At 36.8% G+C, this 22,957-nt stretch overlaps 1 protein-coding gene across 1 annotated transcript; it reads right to left on the bottom strand.

Moving 5' to 3' along the window:
* Positions 1–14,721: 14,721 nt before the first annotated feature.
* Positions 14,722–15,766, bottom strand: LOC130466075 (uncharacterized). Its single transcript, XM_056834810.1, has 3 exons — positions 15,590–15,766; positions 15,333–15,479; positions 14,722–15,234 (listed from the first exon to the last, which is right to left on the bottom strand). The coding sequence occupies exons 1-3, from the start codon at positions 15,755–15,757 to the stop codon at positions 15,124–15,126; spliced, it is 426 nt and encodes a 141-aa protein (XP_056690788.1). The 5' UTR covers positions 15,758–15,766; the 3' UTR covers positions 14,722–15,123.
* Between the last annotated feature and the right edge of the window lie 7,191 nt (positions 15,767–22,957).

The raw sequence follows: 22,957 nt of genomic DNA on the forward strand, positions 1-22,957 counted from the left end.
CGTTCTCAAATTCCCCATCGTAGTGTTGGGTCCGTGTTGAATTTGGTGATTAATGACCATCCTCTTTATGTCGACGTTTCTGGAACTTCAATTATTGGCCTTATGTACTTGCCTTCGTTGTTCCAGTTAGTTAAAATAAAAGTAATTGCTGGTTTTAAACATTAATTAACTTGAAATGGTAGGTTAGATTGGTACTGATAGGTATTTGTAACTGAAATATGATCCTCGTCCATTATAATTTTAATTGTATTTGTCCCCAATTAAGATGGTATTAATAATAGATGTAGTAGTATAGTAATCCAACCTCTTATACGTTGGATGTTATTTGGCCCAAATATGGTGAACGTGCTCTGGCCCATACCCACACGTTTTTTTTAAATAAAGTTGGGCCAATGATGTAGTTTGGGCCACTCATAAAGTTGGACCTGGTTATGTACTGTGGAAGTTTGAGTACCAAATATATGAGTGTTCATTCACTTGTAAATTATGGAAAATGTATACATTGAATAACTCCATTCAGATTACTAACACATACTTGAAAAATTTGATTGAACGTACGACTACAACCTTTCGTATTCGGATAGTAAATGACTTACTTCAGTACCCGTACTAGAGTTTAACCACGAAAGAGAACAAAAAAAGAACATATAAAATAGTAAGTCAAACGGAACTAACTATCAATTAAGGAATGGTTATTTTAGGTCAGTTATAACGGAACTAAAACCTAATGCAAAATATAAGGGGCCATCCCATTAGATTACTTTAATTTAAAATGATTATTACTACTTAAGTGCTCCCCTTTTATAAGGTCATAGCCCTAACCACGGAATGGTTAGTTATTCCAGCCGCTTCGATGCTTATGTCGTCCGGAATGAGGACGAGTTCACCAAACTCGTCGGAATTATACAACATGACCCTAGCTTCATTCACCCTGATGTGGTTTGCCCATTCATGGTAAACTCGTGACATTGGTGTGGTCCGTCTTTGTCTAGTCGCATATAATCTAGTCCCGAACATGTTGTCTTGCAAAATGTCAAACCTCACCACCGTGGTATCTGTATTAACTTCCGGATACTACAAAATTGAACAAGTAGGATGAACAAAAATCTTATCATTCAGATCCAAGTCATGCATGTTTATGAAAATTTAATGTCCGACAACAATTAGTCAAATTGTGAACTAGATACATCTTTGATGGATTTCAGGTTTGAACCATGTAGTAAATGCTCAATTAAACAAATCCATCATATACCAGTAATTTAGTTTGATGGACTTACCATAGCTAGAACAATGATTACCTCACCATCTTTGATATTATTCTCTGCTGCGGTTTTGTAATAGTGAAGACTTTGAGCATATTCCCGGTACAAACAAATGGTGGCCTCGTCCCGGTTGTATCCTAATCGAGCCTTATAGTCATCCCGAACCCACCCGAGGTAATCGGTTGGTAGTAGGACATAGTCAACACCTGGATCTGCATGATCTAAACTACGGAGCTTTATGGTAAGGTAGGCATTTTTGGAAAGTGGGTTGTTTGGTAATTCCACAATGTTCTTGTTGTTTGGAGACAATATTGTGCTTGGAATAGCCATTTTATTTTTCTCAGGTGCTTTGGAATGTTGATGGAAGTAGATGATGGTAGAAACTCTATCTTATAAAGGAAGAATGAAAACCTAAAGTGGTTGGTTGCCATAAATGATCATATAATAATAAAGTAATTTATGTTGGGTAGATGCATTAAGTGTTTTACGATTGGTTGTGTAATTTATTATGCTAAATTCATTGCCCAATATAGTAGTAGTACATACAGTGGTTTGATTCATTTGTATTAAGTAAAGTAATGTAATGCCTTCAATAATCTTTGTCAATATACTTACATCGTATTAGTGGGCCCAAATCCAAAGAAAACCAATCATACTAATAAAAGTGTGTACTATTGGGCCTTAAAAGGCAGTTGTACAATGTTTGGGTTTATTCCAACAAAATCCAAGGCAACATGGGCAATAAAACGGTCCCCACAAGAAATTCCTAATTTAGTAGTAGTACATACATGTAACTGTCGTTAACAGGAAGTTAGGTAAATGGTTTTTTTGTCTTTTGTGGCATTGGATTTAGGGAATAGGGGTTAGGGTTTAGGAGGTAGGGTTTATGGAAAGTAGAAAGTTCGTGGACATTGGTCATTCCGCATAATTCTGAAATTGTGTGGAGTATAGTTTGGTCAAAAACCGTATTTTGGAAATGAAGAAGTTAAATATTTTTATATATTAACAATCAATATGTAGTAAATTTGTAAACATAAAAAAGTGATTATTAAGGGGATAGTGAAGTAAATTGATGATTTACATCATATTAATTAGTCGTGTTGCCCAGAAATAATGATTTTGAGTGTATTTGATGAGCGAGCATTATTATGAATTCGTCGTATATATTTTGATAACAAAAATATTAAATTAGTGATACAACATGTATTCTTACAACACAACACCATACGTTGATCATTTTAAACCATAATCCATACATTTAAACCCGAATGTTTACTAACATACACCAAATTTTACATTACTTAAGCACGATGTTTTAATCATACTTAATACATGTAAACCACTTGTGTTTCAAGAAGGTAGTAGTTCTATTACAAACCGAATGTTTCCTAAACAAAAGGATACAAAGGTGGTTGCAAAATGTAGTTCCTAATCGTTGCAATTTCTAGTTGTATGCCTGGCCATAGTACATCCACTGAACTTAGTCTTTCGCTTGTAGGCAAAAAATGTAAGGGACCAAAACACCAAGATAGGGGCAAAGTACGTCCAATTGTTAGATGTTAACCCCAAAACCAAAATAATTATTCGCAAAATGGGTGGATCAAGGTAGTACACCATCACCTGAGCTTTCATTCCACCATCACCAGACCTTTAAACCTAGTTAGACCCTTGGAGATATGCAAACAACGTACACCCATTTTGAATTCCAGCCTCACGGAGCGTGAGTGTCTTGTCCAGCGGGTCAAAGTTTCGATACATGTGAACCATGGAAGGCTGCACACCGAGTAATATAGCCCAATCGTAAAACACAGTCCAAAGTGGTGCATTGAAAGCGGCTTTCACAAACCACCCTGGAAACCAATCTACCATTCCCCTTACGAAAAACGTACACATGTGTGTATTCACATTCAAGCCTCGAACCTAATTGCAAAGCAAAGTTTCCCATTATGAGTTCATTGTTGACAATTATTATTCAATATACAAGATTAATATCATCTGAATCTGCATATTAGTTGAAAATTAAAAAATCGGTAGCATACTGTGTAATATGGCAATTATTCCAGGAATTGAAACATATATTACCTTGTAACATTTTAAAGGATCGAATTGATTTTTAATTAACTACCCATTAATCTAGAGCGGTTTTAAGTGGAGTACCCAATAGTGTGTGTTTGTCAGTGGTGCTCCACTTCCGGAACACGTAAATACATTGAATTCCTTATAGGCATATCGAAATTCACCTTTATGACGTTTTTTTAAAAAGATTGATTGCTTCACTACTGGGAATAAGATTTGAAATTCCCAGACATTTGAGTGTTTAGGGTCAAGGTATTATTTTGTCATCATCTTTGTTGGTCAACGCGGATTATGGTGGATGCAACAAATCATTTGTCTAGGAAGTCAAGGCACGTTACTTTTAGCGAATGGTTATTTATAAAAAACATCAGGATAGTTTCTTACAATTTCACTTGTTTACTATTCAAGACCTTACTAATTACAAATTTAAGACGTAATCCAATTCAACTTAAATATCCCACAAATGGACCAAAAGAACACAATCCTAAAGTAATGTAACACCCATTTAACACAACATATTCAACAACCCAGTAAATGATTCATAAGACCAAAAATTAAGCATCAATACAAAAAGCATTTTACAATTATAGTCAATCTAGAGCCAAAACCAAACATGCAATTCACCTTATCATGCTCTTCAACCAAAACCACCTAATTAATGTCATTATAAAATATAAATCTGACATGCATGCAACATATCCAAACAATTAAGCACAAATTTATTAAGTAGAACTGAGTTTATTCCGGAGCACTTACCAGGCCTCTGACCAGCAAGGTCTCGCCGTCACGGAGGGACAGTTGGCTTGTAAGCAGGCCTGAGGGAATCAGCGTCCCATTTAGCCGGACAATCGCAATATCATTGGGATTTGCACCCAATCTCCTTGCATACTCCCCGTACACAAGTGTAAAGGGATCATTTGGAAACAAAACTTAGATCACCCCCGTGTCACCATCCTCCCCACTCATCAGCCTGATCTGAATGGGCCATGGTGGGATGGGAGGTAGCTGAGCCGTTGGAAGCGGACTCAGAGGCGATGGAGGCTGAGTAATGATTGTCTGTGGCAGAGGTGGAAGGCCACTAGGTGGAGGTCCCTGATTTACTACTTGGAAAGCCGGAAACTCCTCTTGGGTTGCATGCATGTGTTGTTGATGATTAGTCCGAACACCCGTTGTAATTGGCGGTGGGTATTCTTCGTCTAGGAACCCGAGGTCTGGTTCCATGAATAGGGGATATGGGTCGTTGATGAGTGGTTCAATGTGTCCCATCGTGGTGGAGTGCGTGGCGGAGATCCTGCCGGAAAATACCATTAAAGAAGATTTTGGAATTTGAGTGGGTGGTTTTGCGGTGGGGGGACTAGAATTGGGAGGACGGTATTAGTGAGATGCTATTTAAGGAGAGTTAGGGGGTTGGTTGGGTTTTCAAGACTGAAAGGTGTGCAGACTGGATGCCCTTGTACAATTTATTGTACATAGTAAAAACATTTTCACCTAATTTAATTTGGGATCGAATTCTAATCGTCTCACATTTAAAATTTGAGACGAGTTAATGTTGCAATTGATTATTAAGTGGGTATTTTGTATAATGAAGTTATTTTTTAAAATATAGTGCTATAACATGTGATTTTATATTATTTTTACTGTATGTTTTGCGAGGGCGTTGTGGGTTGGTCGGACGGTCGATCGGATGGTTGGTTGGGCAATGTTGGTGTTCGGTTTAGGTCGGACGATCTAGGTTGGTATGTGTATATTTTAGCCGTTTACAACGAGATACTTCACAAATACGTTAGTTGTGAACTTCTTTGGCATCCCGGACGTATATGATTGCAATTCATTAACTCGAATCGTATTTCATCTTATGACACGTTTGCCAAAACAATTTACTTTAATGGTAGTGTTGGGGGTCACTGAGTGCTTGATAACTAATGTATTCTACATGTGGCCAATTAACGGTTTAAAAAAAACAATAGTGATTAAAATCGTAATCACGACCCTATCGTCACCACTTGTTTGATGTGTAGAATAACTAAGTTTTCCATTTTTACAATACGATAATTAATCGTGCGAAAAGTACCTCTACTCATTTCTGCACAACTTATTTAGGCTTAGTAAAACGATTATAATTGTGTTTGCAACACACTCGGGCTTTCAATAATAAAGATAAACAATTCTTTATCTCACTAGGTGCTCCTTATATGTTTAGAATTATAATCACATTTTTATTAAAATAAATCCTAAATTGGAATTACTATTCACTGCTCCTTAATTTGTCAGTCGTTGCTACACTCTTACCCAACAAGTTATGAGGAAGTATTTTCGGATATCAGATATGTGTGGGCAAATGCATATCATAGTAAAAGACAAAATAAGAAAAATGATAAAAAAGAAATTAAATGTTACTTTTTTAAACAAAAATGGTACTTTTTTTAACTGAATGGTACTTTTTTTTACAGAATGGTACTTTTTTAACATAAATGGTACTTCCTTTTTTGTCTTTTAGCTATTTGTCTTTTAGCTGATATGTGTGTTGCCACACATATCTGATATCCGAAAAAACAACCTCACAAGTTATCTCATAATAAATGCTTCTACAAGAGGCATTGGTATACGGTTTGCTAACAATCACAATCAATTGTCTTTCTATGTACTACCTTCATCACTTCTCAACCCTATCCTAATGTATTTTAAAATAGAGTAATCATGACAAGCCCCACCAATTCCGTTTTTTTAGGAATTTACTTTCTTTCCTTTTCGCCTACACTTTGCTTAATTATACAAGTGATTTTGCAGTTAAACTACAATTACGGTTAAGTGGTTAAATACGGTTAAGTGAATTTGCAATTGTACAATTATGGGTTAGTGGTTGCACTTAATAATGTCAAAAGCTGACCGGCCAAAATAAACCGACCATAAACAACCCTAACCGTGCATTTAGTGATGTCAATGTGGTAAAAAATCATAAAAACGGTTACACTATCACACATGAGCCTTTCATCGGCTATTGAGCCACACACTTACCCCTCATTCCAAAAATAACGAACGAGTTAGCCTAACCATGTGTGATACGCGTATGTATTTTGTTTCATTGTCGCATTCTCACATAGTAGGGTGATAATTTGGACATGTATGACTCGTTTGATCAGTATCGATCTAATTTTGATTACATCGGGAACTACTAAGATAAATTAGTATTGTAAAGTGTTTCAATGTTTGTGACACATCGGGTCATGTCGGGATTACAGTTCCATTTCGGTATATGTCGGGTTATTATTAAGGTGGGGTTTACCATCGCCCCCGGGTTAACACTTAACGAGTGGTGTCCAGTTAGGATCGAATACTTACATGTCATTTTATATTCAGTTGGGGTTTACCATCGGCCACGGGTTAAGACCGGGGACGGTAATTATCATGAGTAATTAACTTTTGTACATTTTGTTAAATTATGTGTGAAACATAACACTTGTTCTAGATTAGGGAATATTTTAAAACAAAATATCCAGTTGATTTAAGTAATTATAAAAGATAAGTCAGTGGCAAATCGGACAGGGTGTTGAATTGAGTCAGTGGCAAATTGGATAGGGTGTTGAATAGGGTCAATTTTCGGACGGTAAGATCAATTAGTTATGTTATCGGTTATATTTGGGTCGGTTGTGAGGTTTGGGTCCGGGTCATGGATCAACGGGTCTTAATCGGTTGTCGCTTTTAACGAGTTGTAACAACTTTCGGGTCTCGGGTCGGGTACGGGTCCTTAAATAAACGGTGGGTTTGTTGAGGTCGGGTATTTTAAAGTTCTGACCCCATCCGCTATACTTCCGTTCAAACTTTCCACTTATGAAATGCAGTGACCATTTAAAAGTCGTTTCCAGGTTTCACAATAACACCACACTTAATGATCGTTTCTTCTATTCTAATTATGACTAAAATCGGTTATTAAAGTCCAAAAAAATAATTATTAAACATAAATAAATAATTACGTTAAAGTCCAAAAATGCTAACCATGTTTCATAAATCATGAACATGTTTAGCAATAAAACTACATTATTCAAATTTAGGATAACAATAGCCTTATTAAAATCCAAATATGTTTAACATGTTTAATAATTTCACTTTTTAGTTCGAAAGTCTCTTTATCATTAAGCAACAAATTGTAGTGGGCCTGGTGTAAGTGGGCTTAACAACATAAGAAGTCTGCGGGTCGTATTTTGGGGCCACAAATAGGCTTTCCCATAAGTCATTGGTGGAATGCAATTTGAAGGAATAACAGGATTTTTAATGCACCTTCCATAGAATAAATAAAATGACAAAGCTTCTACATATGTCAGAAAATATAGTACAAGTGCATGTCTCGAGGTAGGGAATGGCCCACCAAACAGCAGTTGTTGCTTTCAATGTCAATTGCAATCGAGTACTTGTACTCCAATCCAAATAGTACCCAATTGTACCATCCAATTGCAGTACCCCTTAACGTGTACTGTACTAGACCTTGTAACTCAGTTTCAAATTTTTAAATGTAGGATTATTTCTAAGGCTTTCACCAAACTTAATTACTTTTGAAAACGGGAGAATGTATCTTATATTTGGTGTTTCACGCGCATCAAAATTCAAGTGACCAAAACACAATTATTGACATCGGGACAGTGTAACTTCTCTTAGGTGGAATGTACGAGGATAAAGGTATAATTCAGAATATCCCAGTATTAAATCATGAAGTTAATAGTTTTAATTATACCCATAGGAGATGCTCTATTGCCATAAAACATCGCCAAAATATTTATGTAACAACCACTTAGCGACGCAGCGTGTATGATAGTTTACATATGTTTTAACAAACCATTTCAAATTAAATTATTCCACACAAGGGAATGGAACATAATTTTTTATACTATGAATGCGTTTTTCCAAAGGGGGATAATAAAAACCACGCTTAATACAAAACAAGGAGTTACATTTCTTGTATATGTATTTGATGCCCAAAAAATTGATTTGATAAATTCCTAGTGGTTAGGAGTGATGAGAGACTGAGAGTGCATGAGGCTATAAGGTCTAATGACATGACGTGAATTTAGAAAAATATTAGAAAGATATGTTTAGATCTCATGTTCATCTAGGGTTGCGTGTGGCTATCCTCATCAAAAACCTGATTTTTTTTGGTTGTTGAACCTTCCCAGTTCCCACTAATGGAAGGAGTGTTTCACAACGTCAGTTGGATTGTAAATCATTTAATTACCTTCATTATACTATAACATTTCCTCATCCATGGTAAACGAAGTACGTGTTACATATTTTGGCCCATAAATAGGAACTACACAACACAACATTGACCGGTCCCATGAATTAGAGCCAATTTGGAATTAATAATTTATAAGTCGTAAAATTTTACATTACAATACCATCATAACACGACAATACTCGTATAGACTAGTTAAATGAAATTAAACTAGTTACTACCGCATTAACAAAGCTAGTACGCCAAACATTATCCATGAGAAGACCAAAATCATGGCTAGATTTTTCTCTGATCGGCCGCAATTCAATAACTCAATTCGCGTATGACATAGCTCGTTCTTAATCTCCTGCAATTCATCTTCCACGCATTCCTTCTTGATTTGTATTTTCTTCAACTTCTCCTCCAGCGTTTGAATCTTGAGCTCCAGCTCAGCAATCTCAGTGTCTTTCTCCAGGATTTTTTTTGTCGTTCATCAAACTTTAGACCCCTCTTGGTGCATGAATCATCCATTAACCACTCAAAGAACTTACAAGCACTTGCACCCTATTTTTGAAACAAAACACATAAGTTAATGATTTTTATTGTACAAACTTGCATGTCAAGCCAAATAAACGTAAAAACAAACCATTACAAACTTACAGGCCAGTGAGGACAACCATAAAACTGCTTGCCAGTGTTTACTCCACTCTTTGCCGTTCTAATAACGGCTAAGTCGTTACAATAACAAATTAACCGCCTGTTAATCATGCTGTTGTTGTTAGAAGAATTGGTGGATTTGTTGCTCAAATTTGCCATATGTGTGTACCAATTTAGATTCAATTTATGCACAACAATCAAGTGGAATGAATGGGAGATTGTAAATTTAGGCCCTCCTTTATAGGAAAACGTCCCCAACGGTTGTATTGGAAATTAGGAATCCATCCACTATTGATGATGTCATTTGGATGATAATGTATGGATTTTCAAACGTGAAATGATGGGGGAGGGCCATACTCAAGAACTAGACAAGGGCTAATTATGAGGTAAGGTAAATATCCCCTGATGAGCTTGGCAATTTGTTGGTAATCACTATAATTGAATGGGTTTTATGGTTTAATAACATGTAACTTTTATTCTTTTTGTACATCAAAATGACTCTAAACCGTTGTTTATTAGTGATAAATTTGTGTATCAATAAGGTGCGCAAGCCTTTATTTTGTGTATGCTGAAATGGTTATCACTTTCACATTTGAGATGACCAAATCGATCATTGGCTAGAAATCCAAATTCACTGTACATATGTTTTGCCTTACCAAAAACACCCGATTTTGTGTTCCTTAAAAATTGTGACTACAAAGTTAGGTACACATTATGTTTTAGAAGATAATATAATTATCCTATATAGGTTATATATCAGACCCGAGATGGTCCCGTCACCGAGACTGACCGGACCTGATTTCTATTTGACACAATTATTATCCGATAAACATCGAGACATAACCCGAAAATAATTATTTTGCAAACCCAGATAAGCCCACTCAAAACCAACCCAATGACCTATTTTTACAGCCCTAATTCAAGGAGGCTGTAGACTTAGACGTGTGAAAACGGTAACTTGAGTCGGGTTTAGCCCGGGAACGAAAGCTTTAATGATTAATCAAGTTTTAACCTTACACATTAACTTTTTAAAAATTGGTATATTTAGGTTTACAGGTTTGCACTAGTTCGAGGTAAGAGAATAATAAAAAATACATTACCTTGATTTAAGTTAATATTTAGTTAGGTTTACGATTTTCCTATATTAATAACATTTCGGGTTTCTGTTCAGGTGCGGGTCCATAAACATACAGGTCGGTTTAGGTCGATAACTCGGGTCATGTACGTTTTTTACAGCTCTAGCTGTTGTACAAAAAGTCATTAATCAAGGAGACTATTTTACATGGGGTCCATAATAATGGAGGCTATTGTACAAGGAGTCCATATCAATTTGGCGCCAATTTTGACCTTCATTACCAATAAATTGGCGCCATAAGCTGGACTTTTAGGGTTTTCCCATGCCAATTATAAAAGGGGATTTTACCCATACCATTCTTCATAGTGCTTATCAACCCACAAGACTACAAATCTTGATTTTAATCACTGCAAGTATGTCTGTTTCCTATGGGTATACCTTGTCCTCCAATCCTCCTTCCGTTTTGCCTGCATACTCTTCTTCTGCCTCTTCAGACACGGCCGACACGGCCATCTCCATTTCTTCTGGTTACACCACAGACACATCAATATCGGTTTCATCGTCCTCCATCCCCTTTAACCCGTCCACAAGTGGTTACTCCTCCACCTCATCAACTTCCTCCTTTCGGACCCTTTATGGGATGCGTGACCCAAACTACTGGGGTCTATGTGCACCATTCGCTCCTAATTTCCCTTATCCACCAACAACCTTTTCACCACCCGAACTTCCCCTAGACATGGTTACTATATTGGTCAGGAGTGAGTCAGAGACCGATCCTGGTGTCCAATATGTCCTCCATCCTAATGAAACCATGATTAGGGTATACAATGATTATGCTAGTCGTATTGGTTATCCAGCCCAGGATATTGCCATACGTAGGCGTCTTAAACAATTTTCAATTATCAATGTCACCGTTAGGGAACTTGCTATTAAGAACGGGGAAGTGTTTACCGTCGTTGGACTCGTACGTATTAGTTTCAAATCCTCGTCGTTGCCTTATTTTGTTAATAACTACAATGTTTTACTAGTAACAGAATATGTCATTTTTACAGGTGGATGGAATGAATGTCAACACGTACATAAAAAGGTTTATAGTCCGACCCGTATACAACCTTCCAAACGATTTCCCCGTAGAGGCTTTAGTTACCGACAAATTGAAAATTGTTTATGAAGCGTATGCTCATGCTATGGGCGTACGCCCGAAAGACATCCAATTTTATCACCAAGGGAAAATGTTAACTGATATACACACTGTTGAAAGTAGAAAAATTGTGAACAAATCCATATTGTACGCATTCATATATCAATAACGTGCTACTTATTCTTAGACCTATTTGGACCCAAATAATTATAATTACTAAGGCATTATAATTATATTGGCCCAAAGTTGGTACTAAGTGAAACAGGCTCGCTTACGTGAGTGTTTGGTTTATTAGGTCAATGTTGCAAGTAAAATTCGTGTTTAGGTTTAGTAAGTCCATATTTTATGTTGTATTAGTGTTTATGATAGTTAAGCCCTTGTTTCTAGTATTAATAATAAGCCCTTTTTTCTAGTTTTAATAGTGTTTCTCATTATGAAGTCCGTGTTTAGTTAATTGGGGTCATTTCAATAGCCTTTGTAATTTTACTTTATGAAAGTATGTAAGCATTGCATTTTTTTAGTATTAAAAATTGACTGTAAACCAAGTGCTTACAATAGTACACATTAATTATTATAGTGCTAAAAACGTACTTTTCATAACTAGATAGGAACGACCGACTTAGAATGTTGCACAAGACCACGATATACTGTTAGCCTACTTTTAAGTAAGTTACTTAATTAAACAAGATAGGAACTGGAAATTATCCCATTATAATACTAATCTAAAATATCGCGGTCACTTGATGATGTACCTGTACGCTCCTGCTCCGTAAACAACCTACGTCTCGCCGAGGGTTTGGGTGGAATACCCTGCAAATATTAATCAAAGTAACGTGTTAAGGGGTTCCTTTAAAGGAGACAACAGTAAATTCACATTTCAGGTACTCCGGGTAGTACCTCAAAGCAAAACTCAGCGACCATGTTCTGCCTACGGTTATGGTAACCAATTACAATACTAACCGCGACATCCATCCATAAAACAACCACCCCACCACCAAATCCGACAGGACCAAACGTGGAAAAAATGTATCTACCTGGTATCCGAGTAACGATTACCTCAATATTTTCACTAGATAGTCGTGACTCTAGTAAAACAACCACGGTGGGCCGATGAGTTAGGAACATATTCGTAAAATTTTCAACAAATGATTCCCTAGCCATTCCCCTAACATTCCAACACACATACCTAGACGGATCTGGTACACTAAAATAGCCAGGATACTCCAAGGAACTGTCTCGCCTAAGGAAAACCTCATGAGCACGTACAACATCATCTACACGGAAAATTTCAAAAAATATTAGTGATTTCTCAACATTCATTTCCATAACGTGGATTGCATCGGTGTAAGATGCCATATGGATTGTAGTTGGGGCAACTAACATGTACAGCGGCCCAACCCAATTTATAACAGGACGCGGATCTACCATGTGCATGACATTTTCCGGGAGGAAATTAGTAGACTGGATTAGATCAAGATTATGTAATGCCCCCAAGATGTACTGCTTAAAGGCTTCATCCAATCCAAACAAGTCAGATAGGTTGGGAAGATGAGCTGGGATTACTTCAAAAGAATCACTGAGTACACACATCTCCTTATACTCTTCTATACTGACGTTTTCATTGCGAATAATATTCCGAATAACATGTGCGGGTATTACGTCAAGGATACCCGCCTTGGACTCGTTATAATAAAAATTGAATAGATTAATGTTTCCTTCTGCATTTCCTCGATTGAGGGGGGTGGTGTATATAATGGCAAGGGGGGATGGTACCCTAACAAAAAAGGGATGAAAAGGAAAAGCCATAACTTCGTGCTTTTGAACTTTGGGTACAAGAACACTTGGTTTGTAGGAGTAGCGCAAGGATATGAGGATAACAATAGGCTTATATTTATAACAAAAACATTAAGCATTTATGGTAATTTTGATTAGTAACATTCCTGGACCAATAAATGATTATATACAATTTAATTGGACCCTAATAACTTGGCCCCTACAACCCTATTTACTTGGCCCCTACTACTCTAATAATCTATTTACATAAAGGGTCCCTTGTAAATTTGAGGTCATTGTATTGTCTAATCAAGGAATAGGCGTACAACAATTACTCCATTCGTATTTAAATAAGTGATACACTTGCCTAAAAAAGCCAAATTCATTTATCAGATAAACTAGCAAATTTAAGTAATTTTTCACCCCCACAAACTAAGTAATAAAAATTCCTACGTCAACTTATGACCCATCTTATTATTGAACAAATAATTTGTGAAACCCACCTCACCCCCATCTACGGGGTGGCAATGGGTCACGATTGGTTCAGGTAAAGCTCAATCGGCATCCATCCATGAAATTTTCAACCGTCATCCGACCACCCATTATCCGTATAATTCTCAATCCACATCACATCCATCCATGATGCACGGGTGATTCGGGTCGATCGGGAGATAGTAGGGTTTTAACATTTGATGGTTAAAACCACATAAATACACACATGTTGAAATACACACATGTTGGAGTTACGAATAATTAATCCACATATAGTCCACATGAGTTTTTTACCATTTTGAAACACCATACAACCATAGCATTAGTTTTAGAAATAAGTTGATTTATCTTTGCATAATCCTAGTTAGGGAACGCACTATTTTATGTTACACTTTTGCCTATTATAATTTTATGTTCAATAAATTTTAAAAACCTTAAGTTAATTGAACAAAAAATAAACAATACAAATAATTTAATTGGTAGATGGATGGGGTGAAAGCTCGGCTGGTTGGTTGGAGTCACCTTCATCCATATGCAACTCACCCATTTCGTCCGATCAATACTAAATTCATTAACCATCCGCTTCTTTACGGATCGCGGGGGTGGATATCCATTGGATTCGGAATGAATTGCAAGCTCAACCTACAACCCCCATAAACTACTTCTGGATTAAATAAAAGTAGGATTCACTTTTACTAACTACTTATGTAAGGATCACTATTATTTAAGGGCTGTGTTGAAAATATTTATTATTATTATGTATACATATTGACTTAACGTATTACTGACATTTACTAACTTTGGTGTTGATGAAATATTGGATTAATCATTTTCGAACTTAAAAGGGCCAACTTTTTTACATGGTTCACGTATATTTCCCTTTGCATATGGACCTGGGCCAAATTACTTTCAAAACTTTTCCATTGTACAACAGGTTTTGGGCCCAAATTACTAGTTTTATTACCACTCACATTATTGCCAATATCTGAATGAATGTTTAAGGATAACAAATCAGAACTATTACATTTGAATCCAACTACCATGAAAACTAACTCGTTTAATAAAGCCCAACATAATCCACATAACCTATTGGGCCATTTGGACCACATCTAAACATCCCAACAAGAACCCGAATCCATATCACTATGACTAAAGGGCACAAAACGTTTTCAAATATTTTGAGACTACGTTGTCCCGTTCACCATAAGTTTTACACGATCACGTTCAAGGTTATAAGGACTTAAAATGTCTTGGGTCAGCAACAACCGACGCGCTACTTCAATGTCTGGTATACGCAGCCCCTCATATCCTTCAGCAAACTCCTTAATGGATAGCAGCATCCAGACACCGCAACTGTGGCTGAGATACAAAACAAAAATTAACACAAGTTTAAACACTACACAACGACAACTCCCCGCCAAAAATATCACCAAAAAAGGCCACTTTACTTGTCTTCCTGGATTTCTATATCCATCCGCGTCCGTCGCCATGTAAGGATCTGCCCCCAAATGTCATCATCCTCCCCATTAAATAACAGTTTGTCAACCCCTATTAACTGGATAAACAAAAGAAGGGACACTTCATAAAGAGTTCCTCACAATAAACAAAAGATGTATAATCAGATATTACTAATTACAAGCCTCAATAAGTTACCAGTTTATCAATCTCAGTATGACGCTGCTCCACTGGATTTGAGATCAAAGAGTCAATGACGTATACGGTTGGAGGGTCGGCGGATATAACAACACACCACCAATGGTTTGTGTAGGGTCCCAACTGCTCAAGTACTGGAATAAACAACTGTTCCATAAAAATATTTACTAACGATTAACTTATATAAGTTTGATTCCGCATGGATGACAACCATGAGAATTTCCCACTTTCATATGTCACACTCATTGAAAATGTACCTCAGATATTCGCGAACACACAGTCCCGTCTTGGGTGTGATTGGCTTCTAGATTTTTAATAGATGCAACCGCAATCTTCTCCCTCTCCTTCGTCATCCAATCACACAACCGGATGCGATCAACGGCAGTCTTCTTAACACCATCATGGGAGTCTTGAGAAAACTTCATGACCTTTTCCTAAACTTGATTGAGGTTCAAATTAATACTTTGCGGGTCATAACAGTGAAATAGAAATTTTTAAAAATTCCATACTCAACTTACAGAAAAGGCGGATGTCATCATGTACCGCAAACTTCTCCCTACATATTTCTCGGCCCACGATGAATTGTAAAGTCTCGAGACCGTGTCCACATACTACAATTTCAATAACCAAAGTCAACAACCGGATTAACTTCCCTTAAAACAACCCTATACGTGTTTTGTATATGTAGGAGGTAAAATAGTACAAATTTGTTGGTCCGACAGTATACGAAGACGAGTTGTTTGATACATAGTACTACATTGTTTTGAGACAGTGGTACTAATTTAAATGTGTAAGGCAAATATTTTCTAGGATGATGTTATGGCATTTAAAATAACATACACAACATTACCTGCTTGTGAACACATCCATTTAACTGTGCAAGACCTTTGCACTGGTTCATGTTAACGTTGCTCCCATCACCGCATTTAATCATCACGGTAAGGCTACAAAAACACATAAGCATGCCCGTTATACAAATACTACATCTGAATAACGAATAATCGGATTAACAAGATTTATGTTGGGCACCTCATTCCTTTAAGGCCACCACGTCCAGACAGAAGACCACCGTTATGGTTGACAAACTCAACTAGGTTGTAGCTGAATTTCGTCATTTCAGTGGTCAGCCAACCACAAACTCTTTCAGAAAAGGTTATGCTCTTCTTACGACGACGTCTGGGTCGAGTCCTTTGAAATAGTATGGCGCCAGAGGCAATGAGACCACCCATTTGACTCTCGCAATTGATGTCAATAAAAGCGGGAGGGGATTCCAACCCACATACAACAGATACGCTACTAACACTCAACGAACCAACACACATTGGTGAGCCCACTTCTTCATATTCAGTCACCGTTTTGGGAGGAACGGTTGGTTGGTTTTCCTTTTGATGCAGACGAGGGTTCGGCTGGGAATCCAGCTGTTGGGCCGCAGGAGGCGTTGCTTGGGAATCCATGGGTTGGGCCGAAGGAGTGGTTGCCTGGGCATCAAATGGTTGGGCCATAGAGGGGGAAGGTGGGCCATCCATTGGTTGGGGAGGTGGAGGGGATGGTTGGGCAACATGGTTGGGCCAGAGGGGGAGTAGGTTGGGATTCCATTGGTTGGGGAGGAGGGGAGAGTGGAGCAACCACTAGTTGGGATGGTGGGCTCACCGTAGGTGGGTGTGGTGGTGTCGTTGTAGGTGGGGGAGGAGGAGTAAGTGGAGGTATCACCTTTGTGGGGTCCGACCGCAGTCCAGGCAGGGTCACCAATGGAGGGGGAGGAGGAAAGGGAAATGGGAACATCGTTGACTCGGGGGGGGGGGGGAGGGGATGCATGAGACAAGGTTGGTTTGGGGGGAAGTGGTCCAGGCATTGGAGATGTTACCTGTGGTGAGGGAGGGCCAGGTATTACCGTACGTGGCGGTGTTAGAGGCTCCTCCTGATTAACCGTATCCATTTGACGCTCCGTACAAATCCCGTGAGTTTGCATATCAAATTCCAACCTCACCAACTCAATATGTTGTCGCTTTTCCCGTTCCTTAGCCATCTTCCTCATCTTCATTGGATTCCTCTCACTATTTCCTTTCTTCCTGGGTTTTAACTTGAAATTCTCATTCTCAATTGCCGGAATACATACCTAAAATCAATTGTTATAAACTAACGTTACTATCACAAATCAAACACCAAAATGTGCGTAAACGAGAGCTAACTAATTCACCTCCTCAGCTGGACCATCACTATCCTTGGTTGCCCTCGGGTGTTGTGTATCCCCATACGCAACGACAACACACTACAAAATAAATTCAATTACAAAGGTATTAGATAAATACCTAATTAACTTCCGTCAATCAGAACCAAATATAGGACAACATATTTAACCTATTTATGTCAATAAGTATTTACGGCCATTCAAAATTACGTACTGTTACTCATATAAAATTCGATAAATTGAAATCATATAACTCACCCCAAGACAACCATAGTCCCCATTTGGTACAGGTAACCGATCTGCATCCTTCGCCTTCACAATCTCCTGCATATCCCATGCCTTTAGCCTAGGGAATACTCCCCACTGCACGGGAATCCTGTCTAGTCGATCAAGATACCAAATCTGAAATTCATTACAAATTCATTGAGAACCAATTCATTACCCCACAACCCAAGTATGCAAAACATATACCTTCTTTATAGGGACACTATAATCAACTACTACTCACCACTAAGTAAATGCTGCAACCACCAACTCCTTTGGTCCACCCATACGTGTAGAAATCCCGACAGAACACTTTCGCCCTATCAATGAAGAAATCATATACAAGCTTGCACCAGTCGTACTGTCGTGCCTGCAATCCAAGTGTACAGCCATATACCAAGCCCGCACTCAATCTTCCACATTGTGTCGGACATAGAACCATACCAAGTGCGGCTATCAAGAACATTGTCTTAAACTCGGCCTCATCATTTTCACCCCATTCACCCTCCAACCTTTCAATGAATTTGGGATTGATTGGAATCGCTTCTGTGGATATAACAACCCCCGTCTTGTTAGGGTTCACACTCGACCATGACCGCCCATATTGTCCTTGGATTTTATACCCCAATCGTTTCATTCCCTCATCAGCATCAACATCATTGGTGGGAATGACCTTCCCACCATTTGGAAGCCCTAGTATCCACCGCACCTGGTTTTTGTTCATAGGGACATCAAATCCATTCGGCCCCCTAAATACCTCATTCACAGGGTCCACACGAGTCATCAACCAATACACAAAGTTTCGGGGTAAGTGTTTCCCGCACAAGTGATAAAGTCCTCCAAATCCCATTTCACTAACCCACTTCCTCCTACGATTATCAAACCTATGAATAATTCTACCAAATGCTTCGACTTTGCAATTGATGGTTGCCGTCTGCAAGTACACAAATTATTACACACTACTAGCAAAGAACCTTAGATAATTATTTTAAACATTGTTAACCTGTTGGTTTACTACATTCAATCCAAAGTTTGGACAATGTCAATACAAAGTACATATTCAATTCAATTTAGGTGTACACTATAATACAATTGCAATACTATCTTCCATTAAAAATCTGCAATGAAGTGGCACTAATATACCATATGTACAATCTCCTACAAACCATCTACAATCTCATTCCATACACCTACCATGGTTACTTTTAACACTCAGTGTACAACTACAATAGCAATTTTTTCAATCACTCTAATAAAACATCCAAACAATTACCCCTATACAATAACCTTGAAATCACTAATAACATAAAGCAACTACCTTACATTTCCCATGTAGGACAACAACTATACCAGACAGTTCACTAACCTGCACCAATTCTCACAAATATACAGAATAAGAACACATCAACTGAAAGAGTATTCCTCCCAGGGTAGTTCACAAACAAAAGGGGAGAGATCAACCACCCTTATTTACACATAATCAATCTCACAACATACATACATTTATTCACCCATACAGTATAACATAAACACTCCTTTGGGTACCATAACAACACATTAGGGTACTAGTTTAATAAGATATTAAATTACTTACTCGTCCATTGTATTCGCGGTGGAGAACTTTCAATACCTGACGGACTTCCTTCACTTGACCGCCCTTAGAGAAGCTACTATCCTACAATTTCAATACAAAGCAGGTTATCACGTTATATTTTTAAAACCATACATATCACAACCCAACAATGTATCAAAATACCTTGAACACTCCCGTGTGTAGGGTGACTTTCTCCACAACCGCTCTCCTTTTTGTTGTCACACACTCTCTCTCTTCTTCGTGGCCTGCGCACACAATTGGTTATTTGACATCAAATTTGGGACCAAACATAGTTACACAACAACTACAGAGGTCTCCCTTTATCACCAATTTCATATTACTTTAAATTCAAACATTTATCATACTTCCACGATGGGGTTATACATTAATACATATTTCCTTATGAGATTAAGAGAATAAGATACCTTTGGTCTCCCCCTCTTGCTTTTTATACTTCTACCAACCGTCTGTACAACAACATCATCTTCATCATCAAACCCATCAGCCGTAAAGTCCTCATCATCACTATCATCTTGCTGACTTTTTGAACTGCTTGACACTTCACCATCACACTCTTCATTTACCTTTTGATTCATACTCCCAATTTTTTGCAATCTACTCATGTTCAGTTCCTACAACATTTTTAAACATTTCACTCTACATACATTCTAACAACCAACTACTACATCAACTCATTTTTCAAACCTCAAGTCAAGTAATTTTTACACATAATAATGGACACTCAAGGGAAATTCCCCAATTTTATGTCTGCAACCCCAAATCGATTCAACTCTACATCTACATCTATGCAAAATTACCTACAACTATTATACATCAATTACATAAAAATTAAACAAATCTAAGTATATATTCTTTATCTTGAACCCGTTTTATTAAATCAACAATGACAATGTAGGATTTAACTACTCTACTAAACAATTGAATATGGAATTCAAACCTCAAACTTAACTCCACAATTTCAAACTATTATTCATATTATACGACTCTGTTTCAAAATTAAACAACCACATCATTAGCCTAACCTGATTGCATGTAGAATCCAGCTTCGATTTCTCCAAAATATGTAGACAGTTCTACCAGTATCGGCAGGACGATTTCAACCCAGACGCGGAGGAGAGAGAATGAGCTTAGAGGGATGAAGAAACTAGAAACTATGTCTAGAAGCAACTGCCTTTAATTCGTTTTAACCGCCCAATTTTTTTTTTGATACTGTGCATTGCCTCCCTTATGTTAACGTCCCGTTACCCTTTTGCCGTTAACGGTAACTTAACTCCAAACTAGACTTCAACACTTCGAATTACATTTATACCCATTTGTCCTTGGGTTTTTACAGCTCTGCCATCCGATTAACACACACTCGTTAATCGGTTAGATTAACGGGGAATTTCTCAAAACAGAGTACATACAAATTGTACGGAGTTAGTTGGTAATGAACACAAATTTTCGTGGGACTTTCTTTCATTTTTCCTAGTTATTGGTTTCTCACTTCTTAGTTTCTTCCTTTAAGGTGAAGACAAATTAATTATTAATATTTTTGTATTCAGGAATCATGTCAACCAATGTATTCATGTCAACTTGAACCGGTATGAATAAGGACAAGTGAAATGGAGCCTTTGAGTACTATATAATCCCTCCGTCCCGGAATACTTGACCTGTTTTTCTTATCGGGCCGTCCCTTAATACTTGATCTGTTTCTAAAAATGGAAATATTCTAACAATATTATATTATTTCTCACTCCACCCCTATTAACCCACCTACCCCCTACTCCATACAAAAAATAATTAAAAATTCAACCCCTACTTTCCCCCATCCCCACCTCTTAACCCACCTCCCACTAACTACATTAAAATAATACCCCACTATCAACTACTACCTATTAAATTAAATAAGTCAATTCAAGTCCCTTAAACTCTGTACAGGTCAAACCGGGTCGAGTATTCCGGGACGGAAGGAGTACGTTATTGTCTTTGAGTCGTTTTGTCTTTGAGTCGTTTCATGAGAATAGTCTTTGAGTCGTTTCATGAGAATATATAAAAGATATTCAATTCCACTTGCATGGACCCGGTCCACCATAAGATTACCATGGACCAGGGTAATTAGGTAATTTTAACAGTGGGGTAAATTATAGAAACTGTAGTTTCTGTAAAGTAACTATATCTCCAGAATAATAACTATGAACATAATAATGATAAGAATAACTATTCTATCCAAAGAGTAACTATATCATATAGAAAAGTAATTTTAACTGTAAAACAATTACTACTATATATTCATTCTTGCAGACAAAAAAAGTAAATTATAGAAACTATAGGTTCTGTAAAGTAACTATATTTTCAGAATAGTAACTATGAAATAAATAATAATAATAATATAGTAATTTCGATGAGAACAATTATTCTATCCAAATATTAACTATATTATATAGAAAAATAACTTTAGCTGTAAAACAATTACTATATTATAAAAATAAACAATATGATATAGATGGTTTAGAGGTCATATAGTAATTTTTTCTATTATATATCACATAATTACTGAAATATAAAAGAGTAACTATATCAAAAGTAACAGTAATTATAACTCTTGAACAATAATAAAGAAAACATTAACTACTTGGTTAGTTGTTTTAGCTACGACATTCTAATTCTTTGCATCTATTAAATAAACCATTTTAAACTCAAATGTTTTTTGAACTAAAAAATACTAATCGACACGTCCACGTGGACCACGTCTCTTTTTTCCACCAACACATCATGTCCTTCCTCTACCACGTTATTGGTTTCCATTGTTGTCAGGATTTTCTTCTTCTCCTCCTGCTTTTGTTTTCCTTGCAAAATTTATTCTTTGCACGATTTCAATTCTGGGTGCATCATCTTTGTATTTCTGAATCAATAATATTTAAACTAAGTTAATAATTTAACATTTAAATATGAAAAAATAACAAAGTAACTATGTAAAACGTGTAGTTTCTATTATGCATCATATAGTAACTCTTACAATTAACGATGGTAAAATATTTGCATAATTGCATATATAGTTATTGTTATTGTTATAGTCATATAGTTACTGTCAAAATAATATAGTCACTTTTATTAATAATAACATGGAGTACAAAGAAAGATCATAAAAAGAATATAATGATAAGATAATAACTATTAAAAATATATAGTTACTATTATACATGATATAGTAACTCTTAATATTAATGATAGTCATATACGAGGAAGTTTGTAGATATAGTTATTGTTATGATCATATAGTTGTTGTGATCATAACATAGTAACTCTTATTACTAATAACATAGAAGACAACAAAGAACATGAAAAGAACATTATAATATACATAAAAAACCATACCAAACATATAGTTACTATAATACAAGATATAATACCTATAAATATTATTGATGGTAATTTAGTCACAGAGTTGCAGACATAGTTGATGTGATAATAATATAGTAACTCTATCCATAATACAGTAACTATATCATTAAAAATATAGAATAACATAAAAACATGCACATAACATAATAAACTAACATAGTACATATTTCAAAA

Source organism: Spinacia oleracea, chromosome 1 (genome assembly GCF_020520425.1).
Source record: "Spinacia oleracea cultivar Varoflay chromosome 1, BTI_SOV_V1, whole genome shotgun sequence".
Taxonomy (NCBI): Eukaryota; Viridiplantae; Streptophyta; class Magnoliopsida; order Caryophyllales; family Amaranthaceae; genus Spinacia; species Spinacia oleracea.